This window comes from Mastigoproctus giganteus, unplaced genomic scaffold (assembly GCF_048544385.1).
Source record: "Mastigoproctus giganteus isolate SK-2022 unplaced genomic scaffold, ASM4854438v1 scaffold_18, whole genome shotgun sequence".
NCBI classification, from domain to species: Eukaryota; Metazoa; Arthropoda; class Arachnida; order Uropygi; family Thelyphonidae; genus Mastigoproctus; species Mastigoproctus giganteus.
The window spans coordinates 791,694-813,161 of NW_028328295.1; the positions used below are offsets into that span (position 1 = coordinate 791,694).

A 21,468-nucleotide genomic window follows, 5' to 3' on the forward strand; every position below is an offset into this window, starting at 1 on the left:
TTTTTTAGAAAACGTGATATACATAAATATACATGGTCGGCAAGAGGTACACAATCAATAACCAACCAAGTAATAGTAAATCAAAAATTAGCAAAACAATGTTGAGATACTAGGGTATTTAGAGGATATGATATTAATTCAGATCATTTTTAGTGGCTTCAAAAATAGAGTTATGGGCTAAAGGGAAGAAGAGAAAAGCTATTAAACAGGAGAAGGAGGAGTTGGATTATAAAATATATCTACTTCAAGAAGAAAGTATACAAAATTTATATGAAAAAAGGATTAAAGATGAAATAAGTAAAACATTGGAGAGAGAACAAATAGAAGAAGAATGGAATAATATACAAAATATAATTCAAAAAGATAGCAAAATAGACACTATGACAATTCAGGAAAAACTATAAGAAGAGGGGAGTAAAGATATGGAATGAAGAAATAGCTAAAGCTGTACAAGATAAGCAACATAAATATCTTAAATATATACTTGTCAAGTGAGAATGAAGAAATATATAAACAAGAACGCAATAAAACTAAAGATATAATAAGGAAGGCTAAAGCAGAGTCATGGGATAAATGATTTATAAGAACAATAGAACATGATGTTCATGGAAGACAAAATTTGGCATATAAAATGATGAAACACTTGAATAGCACAGAGAAAGACACTTCAAGAATAAATATAATAAAGGAAGAACAATGGAAAAAACATTATGAAGAATTGGGGAAATACCCAACATATCAAACAGAAGAGATACAGTCAGACCCAGTTAGTGACATAGATCCTATAATGAAGGAAGAATTGGAAAAGGCATTAAAAGCTACAGAAAATAGGAAAGCAGTAGGAATGGATCATATAAATGCAGAGCTGATCAAGTATGGAGGAAGTTTTTTAAAAGACAGGATACTAAATTTATTTAATAAATGTTGGGAACAATATAAAATACAAGAAGAATGGAAGATAGCAAAAATCATTTCAATATTTAAAAAAGGAAATAGAAATGATATAAAGAATTATAGAGGGATTAGCATACTAAATGCAGTATATAAAATGTATAGCAAAATATTAAATAATAGAATAAAAATTATCTCTGATGAAATATTAATAGAAGAACAGGCAGGATTCAGAAAAGGAAGATCATGTACAGATAATATATTTATATTAAAACAAACAATAGAAAAACTAAAATAGTTTAATTTAGAAACGCATTTAGCATTTATAGATTATGAAAAAGCATTTCATCAAGTAAACAGACGAAAACTATGGAACATATTGAGTAATAAAAGATGCCTAAAGCATCTTACAAAAATAATACAGAGTATATATCAAGGAACAAAAATAATAATAGATACAGGTAATAAATTAACAGAAGAAAGTATAATAACTCAAGGAGTTAGACAGGGATGTAACTTGTCACCAATGGTGTTTAATACATGTATCGAGGATATGATGTGTAAATGGAAAAAAGAAATTATTATAGGTATATATTTAAATACAAAGAATAGGATTAATACACTGTTATCTGCAGATGATCAAGTAATTATTCAGGATAGTGAAGATAATTTACAAAGAGCACTATTTAAATTAAACCAAATAACAGAAGAATATAAAGTTAAAATATCAATGATGAAAACTAGAACAATGGCTTTTAAATGGAAAAATACGGTGAGAACAAAAATAGTTATAGACAATAAAATATTAGAAAAAGTAAAACATTTTAAATATCTAGCATGTGATATAACACATATATATATTTTTTTTTTGGTAGTTGTTGGCGCATAGGCTTCTGCGGCCATAATGCACCTCCCAAGGTTTTTGCAGTACTTTGATCCAATCCCGAGGCGGGAATTGAACCCGCGACCTTTGGGTTGCCAGGCAGGCACTTTACCCACCCGGCTAGCCTGGTCAGTGATATAACATATGATGTTGAAGAAGATATATTGCAGAAATTGGCGAAATTTCGAAATATATGTGGAACAATAAAAAGAACTCTGGCTAAGAAAACAAGGAAAGAAACACAAATGAAATTTTACAAAAGTAATGGCAATACCAACACTGCTTTATGGTTCTGAAACATGGATACCGAAACAAAGAGATATATAAAGAGAAACATAAATATTAGAAAGGAGTTAAAGGTTTACTCAATTAATGGAAAAATTATAGAATATATAGACAAAGATGGAAGGAACATGTAGAAAGAATGGAAGATAATAGATCCCCTAAATTAGCTTATACATATGGAGCAAAAGGAAAAAGAGACAGAGGAAGGCCAAAGAAAAAGATGGGCAGACCTCTTCGAGATTGGAACAGGCGGATTGCCTAATCTATGAAGGAAGATAAGATAAGAATGTAAAATTACAAAAAAAGAGAGAGACAGGAATGTCAGTAAGTTTTGCCTCTTGAGCATCTTGCCAGAATCGACGTCTTCAGCTGATAAGTACGTCACTGCGTAGGTTGAGGGCTGTGGAGATTTAGAAGGGGTCGGCTGCTCAACCTTACGAAAGAACATATTAATGGATGACTGGATGGTGGCTTTTTCTTTTCATCATAGATTTCTTTGTAGCAAGTAAGCACATCATTCATCTCTCTGTTAACTTTTAAGAATCTTTCACTGTCAGGATCCATCTATGCAAACCTCGCCACTGCCGATGCAATTTCACGAAATGCCATTGCCATCTTTCTGGTGATGAAGCATCTCAACTCTTCATTTGGTTCATCTTGAACTTGGTTAGCATTTTCTTCTTTCACGATCGCTGCTTGCAAGCCAATAAGTTCTTCGTTAGATAATTCCTTCTCTTCTTCCTCTACTAACTCCTCAACATCTTTGGCCTCAACCTCCAACTGAAGTAGCTCTGCAACCTTTACAATCTTTTTCTCTTTGGCAATGTATGTTCGATCCAGCATTTTTTTCCAATATAGAGTAGTCTCGTCAACGTTAAAAATTTCCTGCATTGAATAGCTGCCTTCATCAATAATTTTTTCCAACACAACAAAATTTCTCTGCAGCTGCAGAATCAGCACTGGCGACTTCACCGCATCCTGTGACATTGTGCAAACCAGCGCAATGCTTGAACCTATTAAACTACCCATTGCTTGCCACGAACTTGGCTTTGAGTTCGCCATACTTATCCTTAATATCTTTATAAATACTTGTTGCTTTTGCTTGAATGGTCATTGGACTCAGGGTCACTTGCTTCTCAATTTGATTCTCCATCCATATTATTAACAACTGCTCCATCTTTGATATAGCACTTGAATGCTGTTTTGTGATCGCTGTTGATCTTTAAGTGCATTGATCCTTTGATATGTTCTTTTATACGTGCACTGTCCTTTAAAATAGTATTCACTGTTGAAGCAGCGTGACCCTAATTCCCTTGCAATAGATGACAAACTGTCCTGCTTCTTACTTCTTAATCATTTTCAACCTCATCTAGATTAATTTTGTTTTTTTTCCTGGTAGTACACCACTTGCACCTTCCGGTAGTACCTTTCCCTTCATCATTGTAATACGTAAATAGGGACGAAGCGAAGTTTCTGAAATTTTTTTTTTATATGATTGAAGATTTCTCTTTGCAGTGGTGAGCTGTGAATATTTTAACAATGGGCTTGCAGTTTTTCCAACTTACTACCAAGTGAATTTGATCGGTCACAGAAGTGACGTCCACGGCTTCCACCAGAGGCACTTCCCATCTTGCACTACTAGTAGTGTGATAGATCGTGTGATGCATTTTTCATGACCGGTATGATAACTCAAGCCAGGGGCGGATTTAGGGGAGGAGGACAGATGCTACTTATTACCCCCTTAACCATGCATATAAGTGAACGTGTAAAACGTTCCTAGATCTATCTAAAAAAAAAAAAAAAAAAAAACTTAAAAACCTGGTTGTCATTATTATTAGCCATATGGTGCAAGGAAGCCTGAGGCATATACTGCAGCAGCTAAAAAAAAAAAAAAATTTTTGAATTACCCTTTGTGTGTGTGTGTGTGAGAGAGAGAGAGAGAGAGAGAGAGAGGTAGAAGAGAATTACCAAGAAAGAGAAGAATGACAATATCCAGTTCAGGACCCTGGGTGTGCCAAGCCTGTACTCACCAGATGTGAGCCCCTGGGTGTGCCAAGTCTGTACTCACCAGATGTGAGCCCCTGGATGTGCCAAGCCTGTACTCACCAGATGTGAGCCCCTGGGGTCATGCCTCGCCTTACACTGTGATAACTGGATACGACAGTGTCTGGAGTTCTAACCTTTTAGAATTTTTGAATAGTATGACGTCACAATCATGCTTTCTGAATCATTCTACTGCAGTAAGTATATTGCAACAATACAAATATTTGTCAACAATTTCTTTTTTCGTCTCGCATTTTCATTACATTCCATTGTTAGGTTCCTCCTAACAGCTGCGTATGTCGCTTCAACTACAAGATCAGTACATCAATCAGTGCTATTTTACAGAGATATTTAGATAAATTGCATTCGCAATGTATGTCTCTCATACTTTAGTTATCATAAATCCATTTTATCTTGTCTTCTAGAAATTATGAAATTCTGTGAATGATCAATAAAATATTTAAAATAAAAAAGCTCTTTTATTTTTTAATCAATATATACAAATCAAAATACCTAAAAGAAAAGCAAAGGATGTTTCGCATAAACCATCTACTGCGTGTGCTCGGAACAAGTGCAACTTTTTTATTAGTCTTTTTTTAACAACTAGGGAAATATAATGGATACATTTTTTTCTTGATAAAATTTTAACATTGCAAATAAAAAATAACATGAAATATTTCCCATATCACAAATAACATAAAAACTATCACAAAACATTCCACAATATAAAAACAAATATTACATAAAAAAAACAAACTTTCTAGAAAAAGTACACAAAAAAAAAAAAAAAAAATCACAGATTATTTAAAAAAAAAAATTATTTCACAAATATTCAAGAAAAATTAATTCTAAAAATTGCCATATAGAATTTAATTCTTTATTAATATTTGTTGTCGATCTTTTGCTTTGCTCAATAGCTCAGCGATGATTACAGAGGCAAGATTTGACGTAACGATCCGAATCAAATTGAAGCAATGGTTTTCCATTTAGGTGTATGGTCAACAATCTGCAATGTGTTTAATTTACACAATATTATTCATTACGTTGAAAGCTCACTCAGCTTCAGCACTGCTAATTGCAATGGTTTCAAAGATATTTTCTGGCTTTCTTAATTGAAAAGGTAATTTCCCTCGATTTTAAAGATAAACTGTCTTCGACAAAATCTCTAAAATCATTAATTTTTATTTCATATTTTATCAGAAAACTTAAATTTCTTATTCAGTTTTCACCGTCTTGCCACTGAGACGAAAGTTCTTTCATATTCCACGATTTCGGGTGGCATATGTTTAAAATTTCCTTCAATGGTATCATTATTTTCTTTATTTAATTTAAAATCACCGTGTTGCACTAATAACTTATCTTTTAAGGATAAAACAATACATTTAATAACTTGTCACGAGGTAATTTTTTTACTTTAGATTTTGATTCATTCAAATTCTTTCCACTTCAACATGCTCTCAATTTTAGCTTCATAATTTCCTTCAGAATTTTTCAAATTAGCAATAGCATTGATAGTTCAAATAATTAATTTATATGCTTTTACCATTGTGATTCAGTAAAGCTTCTGAAAGGTAAGAGAGCTCCTGCAGGATGTCGATCATTAGTGCTAAATGGTTAAGAAATTCCAAATTTAAAAGCAGATTTAATAATCCAGAATATTTAACTTGTAATTCAAAATGTTTGCACAAAGCGGGATAATTCCTCCAACCCACATTTGCAGCTTGTAGCTTGCGAGCTACCAGCTGCTCATCATGGCCAGAACACACGACCGATCTTTATAGTTTCCACATCAAGTTCTTTAGCAATTATCCTTAATTCGTGCTAGTTTTTTGGAGATTGGTGATAGTTTTTTTTTAATTACTGTCTGTATGCCATGATATTTTAGAACATTTTCTACCTAGAGAAAGTCTCAACGAAATTTTAAAATCTACCAATATTTCATCTTCGTAAAGTTTATACGATATATCTTAGTTGCCTCAATCCCACCCCCCCATACACTGCTGCTCTCACTAGTTCTTTGAATACAGTGCAAAATGTTGGAATCACACAGATATTCAGCTACTGTGACCATGTAAACATAGACAGGAGAAATTTACTAGAGGGCATGGATCACTCACTTCTCTGAAAAACTTATGCCTGTTTGTTGGGGTAAAGGGGAACCACAACACAGGTTGACTGGAGGCTATAATCCATGTCGAGAATCTTCTTAACCTCTGACTGGCTATGGAAAGCATATTGAATAGTGCGACTTCTCAGTATGTGACTGCATAGGTTTTAAGGACACCACTAACATTCTGAAACGGTAATCCCTTTCACCCTTGATTTGCACTTTCTAATTACCTAAATTGCCTCAAGGCCTGAGGTGAGAACAATGCCTACAAAGTTGTCTCTCCTAATCCATTCGTTACATGGAAATTTTCTTCATCAACGGAAACTATTTTAAACGTAATTATCAAGGGGAATCAAAAAAAAATTTGCCATAAAGAAGTTCGTTAAACAGAGGTCCGACTATAATTAAATCAAAAATGAAGCAATTTTAAAATACATAACCGATTGACTGTGCCATTAAAATGCTAGGAATGGGGCCCTGCATGCCTCACCATAGTTTCGGCTCTTGATACTCAATAACTGCATTTAGGATTTCATTTGTAAAATAAATGATTGTCTCAACAATGGGCTTGCAAATTTTCAAAAAAATAACAATGAGCTCTGGCGAGCCCATATAGCTCACCACTGGATAAGGGGGAGGTTGAGTGGGAGTAGACAGAGAGTGGTAATCAATTGGCATTGCTCTTCATGGAATTTTTCATGGGACTCCACTAATGTTATTAGTGGAGTCCCATGAAAACAACAATCGACCCAACACTGAATGCTGGGGGACTCCACTAATGTTATTATTGGAGTCCCCCAGCATTCAGTGTTGGGTCGATTGTTGTTTTCTGTATTTATTATTGATATTGATGAAGTTTTAATAAACAAACTTCGCATTGTTCGCAGACAATGCGAAGTTTGGCAAGAGAGTTAATGACAGTACGCTACTGCAACAGGATCTAGAAAAGTTGAGCAGATCGGCTGAGAGGTGTCAACTGAAGTTTAATATTGAGAAATGCAAAGTACTGCATATGAGTAGCAGAAACCCCAGAGAAATGTAAATAGAATCATTCTTCTAGTTAGTTCACCTGCAAAGGTGAACCATCAAAGCTAATAAGAAGTCTCTCACCACATACAGATGCCTGCATCAAGCAAATGGAGTGGGATAAATTTTAAGTTTAATGAAACTACTGACAATGACAAAAACAACAACAAAAAAGGTTTAATTTGATAGATATTGAACAACTGGTAATAAAATATTATTCCATTAGAAAATATTTGCACTCATCTGAGTTTTCAAGAAATTTAATAACTGAACTTCTCAAAATTTATGGAATTACTTTTTATGAAATATAATTTAAAATCAGATACATGATCTCCCCGACTTACATAATACTCGACTTACGGAAATTTGACTTAACGTATGTTTTCCCTGGCCCGTGCAAACTTAAAAAAATCATGGAAAAGTATTTTGCATCCCATAAGAATAAATGGAAATAACATGAAAATATTGTAATGTGAACCCAATAACACATTTTATTATTTTTTTTTTTTGTAATTCGTTCCAAGTCCTGCCAAGTTGAAAATTTCGCTATATTACTAAGTTATTTATCTCTCTGAAAGGTCATATTTATAATGGAAATTGTACTACCCTTTTATCGTTATCATATGTTCCCATTATAAGAATCGATTTTGAATATCTTTGTGATATTTTTCTAAAGCACATTTCTGCATAAAACAATTTGCACTTTCCGGTTTATTGGGCTTTTCTGTTCATGCATCTAATTATAAATGGGTAGTAAACACGATCTTATTGCATTTGCAATAATACCGATAACTGCAATTGTGTGGGTTTTTACGCTTTTAGGGTGAAATATGTTCTCCTTCACTTAAATCTTCAATCATATAAAAAACAAATTTTCAGAAACTTCTCTTCACTCCTATTTACGTATTACAATGATGAAGGGAAAGCGACCAATGAAAAGTGCAAGTGGTGGTCGTGCCAGGAAATGAAACAAAATTGATTTAGAAATGAAGATGAAAATGATTAAGAAGTATGAAGCAGGACAAAGTTTGTCATCTATTGCAAGGGAATTAGCTCATGCTGGCGACTTTACTGCATACAGCACTGGCGACTTTACTGCATAATTTAACGTTGTGGAAACCAGTGCGATGCTGGAATCTATTAAACCACCCATTGCTTGCCACAAACTTGGGTTGGGGTTCGCCGTACTTTTTAATATCTTTATAAATACATCTTGCTTTGCTTGAATGGTCATTAGACTCAGGGGCACTCCCTTCTGAATCTGATTTTCCATCCATATTATTAACAGCTTTTCCGTCTTCGATATAGCACCTGAACGCTGTTTTGTGATCACTGTTGATCTTAAGTGCACTGATCTTTTGATATATTTCTTTATACGCGCACTGTCCTTTAAAATAATATTCACAATAGTATTGAAGCAGCATGAGTCTAATGACCATTCAAGCAAAGCAAGATGTATTTATAAAGATATTAAAAAGTACGGCGAACCCCAACCCAAGTTTGTGGCAAGCAATGGGTAGTTTAATAGATTCCAGCATTGCACTGGTTTCCACAACGTTAAACTATGCAGTAAAGTCGCCAGTGCTGATTCTGCAGCTGCAGAAAAAATTTGTGATGTGTTGGAAAAAATTACTGATGAAGCTGGCTATTCAACGCAGCAAATTTTTAACGTTCATGAGACTTCTGTATATTGGGAAAAAAAATGCTGGATCGAATATACATTGCCAAAGAGGAAAATACACTGCCAGGTTTCAAGGCGTCAAAAGATAGGGTCACGCTCTTGCTTGGGGCTAATACAGCGAGAAATTACAGATTAAAACCACTGCTTGTGTACCATTCTGGAAATCCTCAGTATTTAAGGGCATCAAAAAACCACCCTACTCATGCGTTTCCGATCGAAACAGAGAGAATGGATAACAATATCGCTCTTTAAGTACTGGTTTAAATGATGTTCATACCCGAAGTTGAAAAATATCGTAAAGACAACAATGTTCCTTTCAAAATTTTGCTTCTGTTAGATAATGCTCCTGGACATCCTATGCAATTCGAACGTGAGAGTCATATTTCTACCGCCAAACACGATTTCACTCATCATCTTTGGATCAGGGTGTTATTTCGAATTTAAAAGCATAATATTTACACACAACATTTGCTCAGGCATTGTCTGCAGTAGACAGTGAGAAAAATTTTACGTTAAGAAACTTTTGGAAATATTACAATATTTACCACGCTATCTTAAATATTAATAAGAACTGGGTGGAAATTACTAAAAGTTGTTTAAATGGTGCATGGAAGAAAATATGCCCATGGCACGTAAAAGGCTTTGAAGGATCTGAAAAAGGCGAATCATATGAAGAGGTTACAGATAAGATTGTAGAGCGACTTCAGTTTCAGGTTCATGCCAAAGACGTGGAGTAGTTAATAGAGGAATTATCTAACGAAGTTGTTAATGACTTGCAGGCAGTGATAGTGAAAGAAGAAAATGCTGACGAAGCTCAAGTTGAACCAAATGAGGAGCCGAGATGCTTCATCACCAGAGAGATGGCAATGGCACTTCGTGAAACTGCATCGGCAATGGAGAGGTTTGAGAAGATGGATCCTGAGAGCGGACAATTCTTAAAATTTAACAGAGGGGTGAATGATATGCTTGCTTGCTACAAAGAAATCTATGATGAAAAGAAAAAAGCCACCGTCCAGTCGTCCATTAATATGTTCTTTCGTAAGGTTGAGCGGCTTCTAAATCTCCCTAGCAGCAGTGTACTTATCAGCTGAAGACATCAATTCTGGCAATGATGCTTGAGAGGTAAAACTTACTGATGTTATTCCTGTCTCCTCTCTTTTTTTGTAATTTTACATAAATTTTGAAATTTTTTTAAATTGCACGCTTTCTTAATTTTTCCATGAGAAAAAAAATTTTTATAAATACAATAAATGATTCTATTTACATGTTTGTCAAACATTTCTTTTTTGATTCAATCAATTCAGCGAGCACAGTTGCGCTTATTGCACAAGAATAGGGAAATTTCCTGACTTATGTAGCGTTAAGCGGAATGCAACCCGTATGTAAGGCAGGGAGTTCCTGTAAGTTGTGACAAATACAGCAGACTCTCGATTTCCCAGGATCTGATTAACTGGGACATTTAAAGACTCCAAATTAAAAAAAAAAAAAAAAATCAACCAGAAATCATAAAATTCAAGTAATAACTAGAATAGGTTAACAGATGTTTTGCAAGTCATAAATAAGCAGCGTTATAAGTCATCACTGAGAGATTAGTGTGCCTATTATCTTGGAACTTCAGCTGTCTTCACATCTGCAGCTTAAAAAAAAAAAAAAAAAAAAAAGGAGACCAAATGTTTAGTTTGTTTTAGTGCGTCACATCGATTGTTGTGTTCTCTCGCACCGTAAAAGGACAATTTTGTTTCGTTATTTATGTCAGGGATGGCGGATTTTTTTTTTTTTTTATAGTAAACTTTTTTTTTTTTTTTTCTTTCTTTTAGAAATCACAAAATGATGGGCAAATGCAAGAGTTGTGCTTTCAATTAAACAAAAACTTGAAATTATACAAAAGTCTGAAAACAGTGCATCTGTTAAATCTCAAACAAACCATTATAATATTGGGGACCAAACCATTGACATTGTAAAAAATAAACAGAAGCTATTAGATTTAAATTTAAAACAGACATTGTAAAAAATAAAGGGAAGCATCATATTGGACACGTGGGTAGTGTGTGGTAATTTTTTTGTTTTTCATCTATTGCCATACTTTTTATGTAGGTTGCTCAAAATTTTGATACAGTAAAGTCCCCGTAGGGGACTTTACTGTATCGAAAAATTGGATTGGGTTTACTACAGGATTGGAAAATCCTGTAGATCGAAAAACAGGATTGGGTTTACTACCCGTTTATAATAGATTGCACTAACAGAAAAGCCCAATAACCCAGAAAGTGCAAATTGTTTTTGTTTTATGGCAGTGACCTCCAGAAATGAGCTTTAGTAAAATGTGAGCTCATGTGGGGTGATAATAATGAGTTTTCGCCTTAACCCAAAGTTCTTTTCAGGAAATTTATTTTTCCTGTTATCATGGTGCCTTCTAAGAGAATAAGTGCCAGTGGTACTAGTAAATCTATCAAGAAAAGGAAAGCGATCGAGTTGGATCAGAAAATTAAAATAATAAGGATGTATGAAAATGGCCAAACATTATCAAGTATTGCTAGGAATTCAGATTTGTCAGTGCAATGGTGAACACAATAAAGGAGAAAGACAGAATACGAGAAGCAGTGAAGAGATTGGCACCAATGAAGTCAACTATAATAACCAGGGCTAGGAAATACATATCAGGTTTTACAGTACAATAACATGCGTTTTTTTTCTTCATTTTGTTTTCTTTTCTATGTACCACTCTGGCTACTTCACAGCTGTCCCCAGAATAAAGTTTTTAATTGAACTAATTAAAAATATATAACTATTTCTCTTCATTCTTTTGAGGATATTACGTAGTTTTTGTAATTTTGGCATATCAGGGATAGAGGCAATATTTTATTAGTCATTCCAGAGTTATGCAAAACTCGACTCGCATAAGAAGTCATGGAACATATTCTCTTGCATATGTCGGAGACACTGTATTTTTGGATTAACTGGGAAATTGATGATCCAGGAATTTTTTTTTACCATCTATTATCCTTGAAAATCAAGAGTCTACTGTACTTAATTAATCAATTTTAACTTACTTCTACAAGGAGCTTTTCAAGATTTTCTGACATTTCATAAAAGTAATGAGAAGTAATAAGCTGCTTTTGAGATTGAAGCAGACAGTCTCGAGCCATTTGCACTACTTGATGATGAGCAAACCGAGCTACGGCATCAGATGTTAATGAAGGGTTAAGTTCACCATGTTCACCAATGAAATGCTCAAGTTTATCCTCCATTTGTCGAGTAGCCTGAAAAAAAAAAAATGCAGATGTAGCTATATTTATTCTAACATCAAAAAATGGGTTTAAATATATATATAAAATGCACAGCCCAAACAAATTTCCAATACCAAAATACAAACACAAGGTAGTAATTTTTTTTAAAGGTTTAGATTTCACAGTACAGTTATCTCATATTCAGTTATTGAAAATCATAATTGCTGAATTTTATTACACACTTCACACATTGTTATTGTTCATTTTGATTTGTTGGTGCAAGGGCTACTAAGTCCATAATACACCTATAACAATATTCATTGGAACAGGTTTGATATATTAAACAGCAGGTTCAGTTCAGATGGCATTTGTTTAGCATTTTCAGGAAGGTATAAAGGTCATTTACATCTGGTCGGTCTCCGAGAATTTGCTGTAAAGTAAGTTGGTTAGAGGAACAGAGATGTGAAGAGAAAGCTATTGTTCGTTCCTTCACGTATAATGGGCATTCTAGTATAAAGTGTCATAATGTGAGTTGAGTTTGACAGTTACTGCATAAAAGAGGATCATCCCGTGTGAGCAGGTAACTATGAGTGAGGTGGGTATGCTAAATCCGTAATCTAGAAAGCACTTCACACATATATAGAAATCATATTTCATGAAAAGTGATCTTTATATTTATGGTTGAGTATGATGAACCCACAGTAAATATCTGTATCTACCATTATTAAAGAGGCAGTTTATTAATTATGAATAAAAAATAATAAAATGAATCATAAAGCTGTAGAGCATGAACATTTTATTAAGAACTTTTATTCTATAGTTGAAAAAAAAAAAATTTTTTTTTTTTTTTTTTTTGGTCAACAACTTAAATAAGTTCAAGGCAGAACTAGACAAATATTTGGAGTGAATGGATGGTGGAATGGAGTTTTTTTATTTGGCCGATGCTATATAAGCTTGCTTTCTTGCATCATATGCTAATGCTAATTCGAAGTTTAAGCATAAATGTTAAAAAGAGTAATAAAAACTGCTCTCCTATATCTAGTCTAAAAAGTGTATAAAGAATCTAACAGTTCTCATTCTTAGGAAATATGTATTTGCATATCAACAATGGTTGAGAAAACTGCTAAAACAAAAATAAGCACAAGTGGAATCTGCCTGTTGCAAAATCTTATCACAAAAATTGCATTTCTTCTGTTTGTCTTGAGAAAGTCCAATCATTTCTATCTAAGATTGGACAAATGCGAAATAAAACAAATCACTGGTTTTTTAAATAATTTTAAGGATTAAAAGTGGAAATTTATTTCCCATTCCCTTATACTAAAATCCAAAGTAAATACATATAAGTTTGTACACTAATATATTATACTGTTCAGTAGGATCTCAAAGTATGGAAAATCAGAGTACACAATACCGCTCATACACAGCGGATTCGCCAATTCAAACTTATAATTGTGACTCAGTTGCAGCTTGTTTGTTTCTTGATGGCAGTCAATGAAGAATGAAAGAGAATGGGAAACTCAAATGTCTTAGCGGGTGTGCAGTAATCAGCTTTGTGTTCGGACAATTACGAAATCTAAACTTGAACTAGAAGTTAATGCATGTCTTTATCCCAAAGATGGTATCCCCTATGGTGAATCCTTTATACCGTTGGACTCACCTGATTGTACCTTATTTAAAATTTAAACACATTCAATTTACAAATAAAGTTATATATGCACATATAAGGTTTATACGAGTAAGAGGTTTTTTATATACATATACATGGTTTATGTGCGTTGGTGGTGGTTCCTCAAATGAAAAAATTTTTATTAAGGTAAAACCTAAGTTTACCATAATACAAGAGGTTTATATAAGAGGAAATTCCAGTTTATGCAAATTCTCACTTAAGTGTTGGGGGGCTACCAAAAACCTAACACACATATACTTTGAGACCCTACTGCACAATAGACTTGTATACTAAAATTTCGTTTTTTTTTTTAATGAAAACCCCAAACACGAGAGGTATTAGAGCCTATAGTACTTAGTACGATGCATGGGTTGGAGGTTGAGAAGATGTAAGAGATATTTGTTGACATTAGACTTGAACTTCTGTTACACTGTAATTTTCAGAAAATACATATGAAGGAAGGTTGTTCCAGAAAACGGCAGTTGAATGAATAAACAAGGAAGATGAAAAGTTGGTTCTGTGAGGTTTGCAGTTGGACAGTAAATGGATGTTGGCTGGTGGTGGGATGTATTCAGACTACTTTGAATGAGAGAGCAGGAATTATAGAAGCCAATTCAGAAGAACAGTGCCAGAATATGGAAGTATCTGTAGAAAAGGCATGTAGCAGAAACAGTGCATCTATGAGACAGGCAGTGGAGAGAGACTCTGTTAGAGATGTGTCATTAATTAATCTAACTGTCCTCTTCTGAATGGAATCTAGAAGCTTGAGAAGATCCTGCAAGGATCTGTGGAAAATTTGTAGATACCACTACTTTATATAACAGAGGGTTGAAATGGCCAAAAGCATAATACATTTTCGGAGGAAAAACATCCAACAATCCCCAAATCACTGCTGTAATGTAGTATGAAATGCACCTTTTCAGATTATAAATGCCATCATGTCGACAGCCAAAATTCCAGGAATTTTGAAGTTAGCTTTAAACATTTTCCCAGGAAAGATGCAAGGCAGTCCACTAGATAAAAACTAAATTGGCATTGTTTTAAAACGATACCAATTTTTTCTACTTCGGTAGATAAATTGTACAAAATGATGCGGGAGCACTAACCTGTTTGCCAGCGAAATTACACGTAGCTTGAGGCTTTACCCATAAAATGCCTTAATCTATACTATTGCATACCATTAGGCACCTCTGATTTTGTGGAGTTGTACTTCATAATTCAGTTGTCACTATTGCAACACAAGGGTACCTACCAACCCATCAAGGAAAGTCCAAAGTGCCTTGAAATAGTGCTCTCTGGGTGTCTAGAATAAGTAACATTAGTCTTCGCCATTGGTGAAGCGTTACTTATTCGAGGTAGCGCAATATCATGGTAACTCATTGTGCAGGTTTTCACAATATGAGATATAATTAAAGCAATATTAATTTATCTACTTCGGTAGTTCACTATGTACAAAAATGATGCAAAAGCATTAACCTGTCCACTACCATGCGAAAGTTGATGGTTGACAAGATTAAAAGATACTTGTTGACATCAGATTTGAATTTCTGAGGATTGTAATTTTCAGGAAATGTGTGAAGGGAAGTTGTTCCATAAAAATGGAAGTTGAAGGAATAAATGAGGAAGAAGAAAAGTTGCTCTGTGAGTTTGAAGTTGAACAGTAAATGAATGTTGGCTGGTTGTGGAAAAGAATGGGTTTGGAAGAGAGAGGGGGGGGAAGGATAATGGAAGCCAATTCAGAAGAACAGTGCCCATGGAAGTATCTACAAAAAATGCATGCAGCAAAAATGGAATGTCTATGAGACAGGGAGTGTAGAGACAGGTCATTAATTAATGTAGCTGCTCTCTTTTGAATGGAGTTAAAAAACACAAGAGAATTTGTGTTTATAGACCTCAAAATTGTGTTTATAGACCTGATTATAGACCTCAAAACAATTAGAGGATAGTTTTGTGTTTCACGTTTTTGCTTTATCATCAAAAACTCTCAGAAGGACATTTTTGCAGATGTTTTACCAAATGTTGTTGGCTATTGCACTTTGGTCTGCAATTGTACATAAAGTTACAGTATATATATTATATATAAGCAACCACTGTATAACACGGTACTTCTACAACACAATTTTGCTCTAACACAATTGATAAATTGTGGCAATCCCCACACAACATGGTACTTATATACCATGTTGTGCGGGGATTGCATATTTTTGAGCTTTTGTGTGGGCTATTAGGTTGGATGTAATTTTTCAACATTTTCACTCTTTTTGAATCCACGCTGTTGCCTCGCTAGTCAAAAAAAAAAAAAAAAAAAAGAAATCCCTGTATTTTATTTTGTTGGGCAATCCCCGTGTTATGTTCTGTGCTACTGAACTTGTGGAAAAATCCAAATTTCAAAGTTTTATTACTATTGCATAGCAACACTAGGCCATCCAAAAGTCGAAATTTTGTTCTTACCACCACAGTTGTACTAGGTTAATACAACTTCTTTCATTCAGCCATTAGATCAAGGCATTATATCTATTACATCAGAAAAATCGTTAGAATGGATTTTGGAAAAAAATTGATTCCAAATCTATTGAAGTAATGGAGGCATGGAAATACTTCTCAATTGCGGACTGTATCAGAATTTTAGCTTTATCGCTGAAAGAAGTAAAACTGTTAACGTTAAATGTGTGTGGAAAAACGTATGGACAGATTCAGTTCATTCAGGAAATGCGATCAAATTGGCAGGAAACGGAATCGGTGCGATAATAGAACTTGCTACGTCGATAGGAGGGGAATGTTTTGATGATATGACTACTGAAGCTCTCATGGGTAGCACAGTTGACAGAATTGCCCTCCTCCCCACACCAGGTGGAAAAGACCTTCGTTCAAATCCAGTCAATGATTGGAAGGAGGTAATTTTTATAGGTCTTTTCAGAAAGTGGCTGAGTTAGTCGGGTGAGGGTAGCATGGTTTTTTCCTCCTGAAAACTTGTTTTTTGCCCATCAAAACAGAAAATCGACCTCAGAACACACACATGTAATTTATAGACAATATACGCAGAGCAATATGGCCTTAGTCGCCGATGCTCCTAAAAAAAAATAAAAAGGATACGATTACTTAAGACGTTCAAGAATTACTGGTAGAAAAAGAGGCTGGCGAAGCGGATTTTGTGGAAATGGCATCAGAGATAAAACCAAATCGATTCAGAAGATTGACAGTGCAGATGAAAATTATAAACTTCCAAATTTTACACTGAAAGGTATAGGGGAAGGCATAAAAGGTTAGCCAAGCAATTAGAACCTTATTTTTTGAATGCAGATTCTTGAATGAAAGGAGATCAAAGTTCAAAACGGAGATTCAAAAATGATTAGTTCCATACAATGAAATTCACAAAGATTTATCAAGCAAAAGCAAACAAAACCAGATTACTGATTTCTTAAAGAGAGCAGAAGATACACGAAATCTAGAATGGTGTATTTTTATTAATGAAAGTGCATTTTTGTTAGTTTTTTTTATCATTTTGTTAACGAAATAGTGTATTTTTGTTAGTTTTTGGAATGTAACCCTTCCTTTCTTAGTCCCGTATAACATGACATTTTATAGGAACCTAATTACCGTGTTATACGAAGGTTACTTGTGTGTGTGGGTATATATATATATATATATATTCCCCCCCACTTTAGGTATCCTTCATTTCTGCTTCCTTTTATTTTAAGTTTTATTCATTATAAGAGATATGTTACTCGTGTAGAGATTTTCTATAGGTTTAACAGTTAATTATAATTTTATAGATCTTATAAATGATTCATAAAATTATTGTTCATTACCAAAGTAAGGATGATGCCTATGAACATTGGACATCTAGTATCTGGAAAGATTCACATAGAAAGAGCAGAGCTTGTTTAATAAAGGCCGAATAATGCAAGGTTAACAGGTCAACTCTTGTACTGTTATGAATTGTTCATATCCTCATAAGGCAATGGTCAGGCCACACCTTGAGTACTGTATACAGGTCTGGAGGACTCATTTTAAGAAGGATGTAGAGCAGTTGGAATAAGTACAGAGAAGGGTAAAAAGATTGAAGAATGGAACAAAGGGTTGCTCTTATGAAGAAAGGCTTAAGTTTTACAAATTACAATGTCTAGAGACTAGGCACCTGCAAAGTTGTCTGATTGAGGTGTATAAAGCCTTGAATGGTTTGAGCATGCTCAATGCTGATGGGATTCTTCCTCTTGCTCAGAATAATTGCCCGAGAGGGCATAAATTCAAATTGAGGAAAGACAATTGTAGGATAGATGTGCGGAAGTTTGCCTTTAGCCAGCGGGTGGTTGATTGCTGGAACAAACTTCCATCTGTTGTTGTTGTAGAAGTTGATAGCTTAAATATATTCAAGGCAGAGCTAGCAAACATTTGAAGCGAGTGGATGGGTGAAATAAGGGTTTTTTTTTTTTTTTTTTTTGCCTGATGCTTGCTTTCTTGCATCATGTACCTTTGCTAATTGCTAATGACTTCTGATAGTGCTCCATTTCTTCTGACATCGGCCCAAGGACTATAACTAGTCACATCGTACACTTACTAACCTTTGGCTAGAACACCTGGTTTTCATTAATCTCTTGAATAGTTTCTTCTTGCTACTCAGAGAGAGAGAGAGAGAGAGAGAGAGAGCTACCAAGCTTAAATTTAATTATCTCTAAGAAGCATTGCTTTCTTCTGCATTAGTAAAATCTTTGAGAAACAAAAGTCACTTGAAAGGTTAACCCTTCATGTACATAGTTAACCCTTCCTCAATTTGAATTTATGCCTCCTCATGTATGTACTCTAAGCAAGAGGAAGGATTCCGTCAGCACTGAGTTTAATAAACCCAATCAAGGTCTTAAGCACCTCAATCAGATTACAACAAAACATCTGGGACAAGTGAAATTTTTGAACAGTGGATTTTAATGTCGACAACTGCCCTGCACACCTTGACTTGTTAATTACAAAATTAACAAGTGTGAAGCTTGTTTTCTTTCCTCCGAATACATCATCTAAACTACAGCCAATGGACCAAGGCATTATTAAGAAATTGAAAATAAACTACCAAAGGCACATACTGAAGAAATTATACTGAGATCAGAAAACAACCAACCTATTGATTCTGTTATAGATATGCAGATGTGCATATTAGAGTTGGAGAAAGTGTGGAATCAAGATGTTATGGCAACAACGATTAACAACTGTTATGCAAAAGGAAGTTTTGCTAAAACACCAATTAAAAGCGATGCAAGAAATTGAGCAATCTTGAGAAGACCAATGGAGTGGTTTGATCAGTGGAGAAATCATTCTTGGCAAAATTTTAGGAGTTTATAATGATGTCACAGTAGCTGAATATCCGAGTGATTCCAACATTTTAGAGAGTATTCAAAGAACTAGTGACGATATCGACAATGAGCTGGATGAATACGAGAGCAATATTAAATAGGTTACAAACATGAGCAATATTGGCAGCATTTGAAACTTTGCACCAAGGCCTTCAGTGTGAAAAAAATATGCTAGAAAATATATCTGAGTGTTTAACAAAATGCAAACATTTTTATGAATAATGTACAGTAAAATCTAGTGTACCACACAAAATAACCAAATATTTTACGAAATAATTCTTAAAAGTGTACTAATATATTATGCACTGTATCATGTTAGTAGTCATTTTGTAATATGTATGTATTAATAAATTAATTATTTTAAAATGTTAGAAAATTTATTCATTCCCACTTATTTTGATTTATTTCCCATCTTTTACAAATGTTGAATTATTTTTCATTGTTGAACAGGTCATATTTTTTATAATGAAATTTCTGTTTAACGAATTTTTTTCAAGCGAACAATCGATTTTGTTATTTAGAGGTCCGTTTGTGTGTGTTTAATTGCTAATTTTAAGTTTTATACTCTATAAAGAATAAACTTTCAGGTGTAACGTAGGAATAATCCAGATCCATGCCAAGGGCGAGGCGAACGAGGCTCTTAGCTTAGTTTAAAAGCTGAAAGGGGTGCCAAAAGAAAATAATTGCCAACGTTGCCACCATTAACATAGGGCGCAATTTTGAATTCTTGCCTCAGGTACTAAAATGGCTTGGCATGGCCCTGGAATAATCAATTAAACACTATATGCAAATTAATACTATTAAGGCATGATTCTATTTAATTTCTGGGTTTGCGTTTGCAGTGGGTTTTTTTTTTGGGTGGGAGGCATTTCAGGCATTAATGCCTAACAGACCGTCTAGAATTGATGTGCTAGCAGTTGTTGGTTCACCTATTGATCTATTTTGAAAAATTAAAATGAAATAATGTAAAAAGTAATTTTTTAAATGATTATAAAAGTTAGATGAAATAACAAAATTATTAAAGAATAAAGTTAGAAAAGGAGGAGGAGGGAAAAAGGGGATATTAGGAAAATTACTTTTATTCACATGGCCATCTCTCTCCACTACTTCCTCAGAGTCTTTGAGCAGACAGATGGCCATAAATGAATGTCTCATGACCATTTCTTAGTCCCAATAACAGCTTTACTAACTTCATTACTACCTTCATTATCATATTTAGTTTTAGGTAGCTTAATTATAAAATATCTGATAGTTTAATTTTAGATTAGTATTAACAGCAAACTGGGATTGGGACCCAAATCCCAATGGGTATGCATCGGTATAAAGTACAAAGGTATTTACCTGCAATCATTATAGATGGTGGTTAGTATAAGAAAGGACCTAAATCAGCCCAGGTGCCAAATTTAATTTGCATGTCTGGGGGTAATCATAATTATAATTGATTAATTAATTGAACTATTTATTTAGGAATACGTGTTCCCATTTTGTAGGTATTAAATATTATGTATATGAATAAATTATATCTATACATTTTAATACACTTTAAACTAAATTTTATTACTATATTAGTAATGTTATCCACTGGACAAGGACTGGTATAACCTTTCTACAGCATAACCGCCAATTTATATGTAAATAGTTATCCCAGGTGGATAACTATTTCCATCCTATGTTTTATTTTTTTTTAAATTTTACATTTTAACAATGGACCCAGCATAAAACCCTGAAGGTCTATGTTAACAACATTAGTCCAAGAAGAGCAGTGTCCATTGATAACCACTCTGTCTTCTCCCACTCAACCATTCCCTTAGCCATAACAGCAGCTTGCCCTTAATGCCACACTGTGCAACAGTATCAAAAGCTTTTCTGAAATCAAAGTATGTCAAATTTATTTTTTGCACCCAGTTCACAAAATCATTCAGCTCCCAGCCAGAATTTGACTCACTTCTGGCAACCCCAGAAGAGAGTCAAAGTGTATCATCTGATAATCTATATGCATCCCATACATTTTTCTTCCCTGCCACAAATCGCATCAGTTCATCTGACTTCCTAAATGGAAGTCAGATGAACTGATGAACACCCCCATATCAATACACTATGCGCACTCTCACCTAATGGGTCTTTTATCTGTAATGTATGAAGGGTCACTGCTGATAATTGGATCAAGTATTGTTTTCTCTTGTTGCCTTTCTAATATGCTGGCTCAATCCCCCAATAAATCCACAAAACTACTGCCCCTGTATGAGTGGCAAACTCAGAAAGTCCAGTCAATATTTGGAAAGTTAAAATTCCCCATTATATAAGATAATCTGAGTTA

The 21,468-nt window shown here is 34.2% G+C and overlaps 1 protein-coding gene across 2 annotated transcripts in view; it reads right to left on the minus strand.

The window, feature by feature from the left end:
- The window catches only part of LOC150074877 (microtubule-associated serine/threonine-protein kinase 3-like), a 644,779-nt gene that overhangs the window by 419,878 nt on the left and 203,433 nt on the right, over nucleotides 1-21,468 (minus strand). For both annotated transcript variants that reach the window (XM_090389436.1, XM_090389435.1), the window contains one exon: nucleotides 11,967-12,176. In XM_090389436.1, coding sequence (XP_090245562.1) covers nucleotides 11,967-12,176 — 210 coding nt within the window. The remainder of the gene's footprint in view (nucleotides 1-11,966; nucleotides 12,177-21,468) is intronic.